A 6,293-nucleotide genomic window follows, 5' to 3' on the forward strand; every position below is an offset into this window, starting at 1 on the left:
AAGTTCTGATTTTTTTGAGCTAAAACTCTTGTGCTGGGATCTCTCCCTGACTCAGGGAGAGGAGAGGGGTGGGTTGGAGCAGGGAGGCGGAAGAACGTGGGTTCTATCCCTGGGTTGGGTGGGGGACATGATACACTTTCAGCTTCTACCAAAAATACTTTATTAATTATTATTACACTGTGATATTGTCTAGGAACATACCTCAGGCTGAACTACTGTTATGGGCGTAAAGTCCCTCAGTACGGGGGGTGCAGAGGGGACCCCTCCTAACCCCTCTGCATAAATCATGGGGGAACTGTCTGTAGTGATAAGGAGGGGGGCATTGGAGATGCTCACCCCAGAACTCAATGGGGGAGGCCTTCCTACGAGTCCTCTGGAGTGGGGGATGCGGGATCCGCTGGGGGAAGGGAGACCCCCCAGCAGTGTGAAGGTTAGGGGGGTTCCGTGGGGGAGGGTTAGGGCAGGGTTACTTGGGGGCAGATGCAGGGAGTCTTGTGGGGGGGGGGGCGACAGGGCAGAGGGGAGGATGGGGGAGGGACACTCACAGTGGGTATTTGGTGGTGAGACGCACCAATGCGTCATGGCTCCGTGCAGCCCAGTCCCGGTGCAGCCGGCACACGTGGTACCCTCTCAGCTTAGCCAGGAAGGCGTTGGGGGGGGGAGAGCCCAGGTTGGGGGCAGGAGAGGGGGGGCCAGGCACCCCCAAGGCGCCCATGAGCCCCTCCAGGTTCACAGCCAGCCCCCGGCACTGACGAGCTGCCGCATCCAGCTGCCGGTGCAGCTCCGAAGCCAGAGGGTTGAGGTCGTCCTGCTGCTGCTGCACGGCACCCAGGAGTCCGGGCAGGGCGGCGTAGGCCACGGCGAGGTGCCACAGTCGCTCCCCGTCACTCAGTGCCAGCCAGGCCTCCAGGGAGACGGGGGGCGAGGGCAGGCCAGGCACTGTCATTGCAGGGGGCTGGAAATTAGCACTGCTGAAAGGCTCCCCCTGGTGGCGCACCTGGAATGGAGAGAGACTCCGTCAGGACTCCGGGGTTCTACCCCCAGCTCTGGGAAGAGAGCAGCGTCTAGTGGTTACAGCAGGGGCGGTGGGCATGGCCTGGGATCCCAGAGAACTGCCTGAAGCACTGAGCTGTAAGAGCGGCAGTGAAATCCATGACACATTTCATGCTTGAAGGCCCACCATTAGGTTCAAGAGTCAACAGGGGAACAGACGGAGGGGGTTTCCCCTAGGACTGAAGCCAGGCAATAGACAAAAATGTGTAGGCAAGTGGGCTCGAGGGGACAGCAAGACACACACAGAGAGGAGCCCGATTCCCCCCCCGGCCCACCCCTCCATGCTCACATATTCTGCCAGCAGCTGTTCCGAGCAGCGCTTCAGCAGCACGGTCAGGCTGTGCGTCTGCTTGATCTTGGTGGCCACCTCTTGCTGGGCAGAGGAGGAGGCGGCGGCGGAAGGGCGCAGGTTGGCACGATCAACTGGAGAGAGGAAGTTCACAAAGGGGTCATTCGACTCATGCCCAGAGCCGCCAACCTCTGGAGCAAGCTCCTGGGCTCAGAGGCCGCCTTGAGGGAAAATTAATTCAGCGCAAGATCCCTCTCCCTGCCCCCTGGAAAAATGCTGGTGAGATGCAGCCACCTCTGGGGTGGGGCGGTGGGGAAAACAGCTGCATGCAACGGGTCCTTCTGTCTGCCTGCAGCATGGCACCTCCTCCTGCCACCCGGGGGCACTGGAGCCAGCACAGACTGCGGGAGAGCAAGCCCCCCCCCCACCCCGCTGCTGACCCATTTCCTCCCCTAGGTGTCAGGTGCACCCCGCCCCTCATTGTACCCAGTGTACTACTTCCCCGCCAAGCCCCAGAGAGCCCATTGTTCTGACCCAGCAGAGCAGAATGACCACAGGCTCTCCGGGAGGGCAGTTCTGCCCAATGGTTAGAGCAGGGAGAACAGACCCAGGAGTCCTGGTTCCCAGTCCCTCCCTCCGCTCTAGCCACTAGACTCCCCTCCCCTTCCCAGAGCCCCCTAACTTCCCCTTTTCGTTGATCTCTCAGCAGGGCCATGCCCGCCCCAGCACAGATATTTGGTCACATCACGTCCATCCGCCCCCACCCCCAGGTTCCCAGCCAGACCAATGGCTAGGGGGGCGGGCCAGGAACCTGGAGAACCCTGCTAGACCAGCCCGGCTGGCTCTGTCCCGGGCCCCTGCCCACGCCACAGGAGCTGGCCAAGGCCGAGAGTGGGACCCCTAGGAAAGCGTCATAGTTCAAGGCCCTTCTCTGCCTTGGCAGATGCCAGTCTCCTTGGGGGCGGGGGAACATTGCCAGTGCTTCATGGGGTCTGTCCCCAGCCTGGGAGGGGAGCGGAGTCGAGTGGGTATGGGCAGGAGGGCTGCATGTCAGGACTCCTGGGTTCTCAGGAAGGGAGTATGGGCCAGTGGTTAGAGCACGTACAAGTATTCCCCTGAAAGCAGCCCCAGTGCGTCTGGCCACAGCTCTGCGGCTGCCCCTCACATCAGCCCCCCGGCCTCGGGGGGAGGAGGGGTCGCACCAGTGGGACCTGACTCCCACATCTCGGAGAGCATGTGGCGGGCTCTTGGTTCGAGACCCGAGCGCGCTCGTCCCGCCCCGGATCCCTCTGGCGCCCAGACGCTGCATCTGTCAATCATTAGCCAAAGGCAGGCGGCCCAGAGATGGAGCCCGCAGTGGCTGGGTGGACAGCAGAGCCCACACCTGGCCCCGGAGAGGCCCCCGAGGCAGGGCAGGGTGGGCAGAAGGAGTTAGCTCCTGAGGGGGAAGTTTCTATGGGCGAGGGGATTTTCTGGGGCTGCCTCAGCTCATTGCAGGTACCCCAGGTCTCCCCTCCGATGCCCCCCAACTGTCTCCATCACCCCTCCCTTCCAATCCACCCTGAGCCCCCTTTCCCCCACAAAGCCTTGCTCCTGCCCCCAGATCAGGATCTGCCCCTGCAAGGAACATCCCCAAATGCTGTGTCTGGTGGGGGCGGGAGGGACTGAGTTATAACAGCTGGGGAGAGAACCCAGGCCTCCTGGCCTCAGCCCCTTTCCTGCTCTACCCACTAGACCCCACTCCCCTCCCAGAGCCAGGGCGAGAACCCAGGAGTCCTGGCTCCCCTACCTCTCAGCACTTCCATGCTGTGCCAGCCGCGCACACTTGTTGCTGTCCCGCAGAGCCCGGTCTGGGGGCGGGAGCCGGGGTTTATATCCCCTCCCAGCCCTGCCCCCCCCACCCCCCGCCCACGCCCCTTTCCCAGCGCCCGTGGGAATGCCAACAGGCTGAGCTCACGGTCCGGTGGCTGGAGCTGCTCCTGTAGGACTGTGCAGTGAATGATTTGTCTGATCCTAACCTGGCGCGGTCCGGCAGGGACGCGGCCCAGGCGGATCGCCCCCCCTAGGGCCGTGGGGGAGGGGAGCCGCCGTCCCGTCTCTCCCTGGGCGGGCAGCCCGCCCCACGCTCCTTAGTTTTACTTCGTGAGTCTTTGCGCCCCTGATTAGGAGGCACCCGGGGCCAACGCCCCACCCTGGCAGGGGGGAGCCTCCGGCATAAACACATTCCTGAGCCGGCTTAAAGGGGCCGTGGGGCGGGAGGGGGGCACAGGTCCCGTGTCTCCGTCCTACACCCCTCTGGCCTCGCCCCCTGCTCCTCCCGCCCCCAGCGCTGCAAAGCCCCCTCCCCGAGGAGGAAGTAAGTGGGGGCGTCACGGTGCCCTGCCCGGCAAGAGCCAGCAGGGAGCTCTGGGAAGGGCTGGCAAGGCCCTGGGTTGCAATAGAACAGTACCTGGAAGAAACTCAGTTCCTTTCCCCCGCCCCCCGGCCCTCCACCCCCATATTCCCATTAGTCAGCTTTGGAGAGAGATGGTGGGGCCTAGTGGTTAGAGTGGGGGAGGCTGGGAGCCAGGAGTGCAGCGCTCCAGCCCAGCTTTGGGAGGGAAGCGGGGTGCAGTGGTTAGAGGGGTGGCTGGGAGCAGGGGTAACACCTCGGACCCTCCCTATGTGACCCAGCTCTGCGGAAATCCACAGACCCCCCCACCCGTCAGCAGGGGGCTTCTGGGCTTTCCTAAGCCTCTCTACGTGCAAAGACAGGAGGCAGCGAGGTACAGGGTCCACCGAGCTGCAGGTACACACCCCCAGCTGCGCCCCCAGCCCTGCCGGTGCCCCTCATTCCCGCCTCCCAGCCCTGCCGGCGCCCCTCACTCCCGCCCCCCAGCCCTGCCCCCAGCCCTGCCGGTGCCCCTCACTCCCACCCCCCAGCCCAGCCGGTGCCCCTCACTCCCACCCCACAGCCCCCACAAGCCCAGCCCTGCCCCTCACTCCCGCCCCCCAGCCCTGCCGGCGCTCCTCACTCCCGCCCCACAGCCCCCACAAGCCCAGCCCTGCCCCTCACTCCCACCCCCCAGCCCCCGCCAGCCCAGTCCTGCCCCTCACTCCCACCCCCCAGCCCCCGCCAGCCCAGTCCTGCCCCTCACTTCCACCCCCCAGCCCCCGCCAGCCCAGTCCTGCCCCTCACTCCCACCCCCCAGCCCCTGCCAGCCCAGTCCTGCCCCTCACTCCCACCCCCCAACCCCCGCCAGCCCAGCCCTGCCCCTCACTCCCGCCCCCCAGCCCCCGCCAGCCCAGTCCTGCCCCTCACTCCCGCCCCCCAGCCCCCGCCAGCCCAGTCCTGCCCCTCACTCTCGCCCCCCAGCCCCCGCCAGCCCAGTCCTGCCCCTCACTCCCGCCCCCCAGCCCCCGCCAGCCCTGCCCTGCCACTCACTCCTGCCCTCCAGCCCCCGCCAGCCCTGCCAGTGCCCCTCACTCCTGCCCCCCAGCCCCCACCAGCCCAGTCCTGTCCCTCACTCCCGGCCCCCCAGCCCTGCCCCTCACTCCTGCCCCCAGCCCAGTCCTGCCCCTCACTCCCACCCCGCAGCCCCTGCCAGCCCAGCCCCCCCCTCGTTTCCCTCACTCCAGACCTATAGCCCCCCCCCCCGCAGCAGGTTCCTGCCCGTGGGCGGCTGAGGTAATGGTGACCCCCCCAGCCTGCTCCAGGGTGAGTCACCCCAGCACAATGAGCTCAGTGTCTAACCCCAGGCCCCTCCATTGTAATCCCTGCTGAGCTACTGCCAGGATTAAAGGGGGGGGAAGGGGTAGGAGCCGGGACTCCTGGGTTCTGGGTCTAGGAATTGCAGCAAGGTGGGGAGGCCGGATATCCGGGCTCTCCCCTGACTGGGGGGGTCCTGTGGTGGGGGACAGGACACCAGGGCTCTCTCCTGACTGGGCAGGGATCTAGTGGGGGGGCGGGGAGGCAGTACACCTGGGTTCTTCTCTGGCTGGGGGCAGGATCTAGTGGGTGGGGGGTGGGAGGCGGGACACCTGGGTTCCTTGCTGGCGGGGGGGGGGATATAGTGGGGGGGAGGCCAGACACCCGGGTTCCTCGCTGGTGGGGGGGAAATAGTGGGGGGGAGGCCGAACAACCAGGTTCCTCGCTGGTGGGGGGGGATATAGTGGGGGGGGGGAAGGCTGGACACCCGGGTTCCTCGCTGGTGGGGGGGGATATAGTGGGGGGGGGGAAGGCTGGACACCCGGGTTCCTCGCTGGTGGGGGGGGATATAGTGGGGGGGGGGAAGGCTGGACACCCGGGTTCCTCGCTGGCGGGGGAGGGATATAGTGGGGGGGAGGGATATAGTGGGGGGGGAGGCTGGACACCCGGGTTCCTCGCTGGCGGGGGAGGGATATAGTGGGGGGGGGGGGAGTCGGACACCCGGGTTCTTCGCTGGTGTAGGGGATATGGGGGGGGCAGACATCCTCTTCCTCGCTGGCGGGGGGATATAGTGGGGGGGAGGCCAGACACCCGGGTTCCTCGCTGGCGGGGGGATATAGTGGGGGGGAGGCCAGACACCCGGGTTCCTCGCTGGCGGGGGAGGGATATAGTGGGGGGGGAGGGATATAGTGGGGGGGGGAGGCTGGACACCCGGGTTCCTCGCTGGCGGGGGGGGAGGGATATAGTGGGGGGGGGAGGCTGGACACCCGGGTTCCTCGCTGGCGGGGGAGGGATATAGTGGGGGGGGGGGGAGTCGGACACCCGGGTTCTTCGCTGGTGTAGGGGATATGGGGGGGGCAGACATCCTCTTCCTCGCTGGCGGGGGGATATAGTGGGGGGGAGGCCAGACACCCGGGTTCCTCGCTGGCGGGGGGGGATATAGTGGGGGGGGTGTCGGTCACCCGGGTTCCTCGCTGGCGGGGGGGGGGGAAATATAGTGGGGGGGGGTGTCGGTCACCCGGGTTCCTCGCTGGCGGGGGGGGG

General features: G+C 66.4%; 2 protein-coding genes across 2 annotated transcripts in view; one reads left to right on the top strand and one right to left on the bottom strand.

The window, feature by feature from the left end:
• The window catches only part of LOC142829296 (uncharacterized), a 53,134-nt gene that overhangs the window by 17,590 nt on the left and 29,251 nt on the right, over nucleotides 1–6,293 (top strand). The gene's annotated exons all lie outside the window — the stretch shown is intronic.
• On the bottom strand, nucleotides 144–3,288 carry CTF1 (cardiotrophin 1). Its single transcript, XM_075928717.1, has 3 exons — nucleotides 3,132–3,288; nucleotides 1,343–1,476; nucleotides 144–997 (listed from the first exon to the last, which is right to left on the bottom strand). Exons 1-3 carry the CDS (start codon nucleotides 3,145–3,147, stop codon nucleotides 542–544), a joined length of 606 nt encoding a protein of 201 aa, XP_075784832.1. The 5' UTR covers nucleotides 3,148–3,288; the 3' UTR covers nucleotides 144–541.

The sequence above is a fragment of the Pelodiscus sinensis genome, chromosome 4 (assembly GCF_049634645.1).
Source record: "Pelodiscus sinensis isolate JC-2024 chromosome 4, ASM4963464v1, whole genome shotgun sequence".
Taxonomy (NCBI): Eukaryota; Metazoa; Chordata; order Testudines; family Trionychidae; genus Pelodiscus; species Pelodiscus sinensis.

Excerpts from the sequence above, each read along its gene's own strand:
- CTF1 (XM_075928717.1), bottom strand. Across the intron at positions 998-1,342 it reads AACAGCTGCTGGCAGAATAT|GTGCGCCACCAGGGGGAGCC; the intron begins GTGAGCATGGAG and ends TCTCCATTCCAG.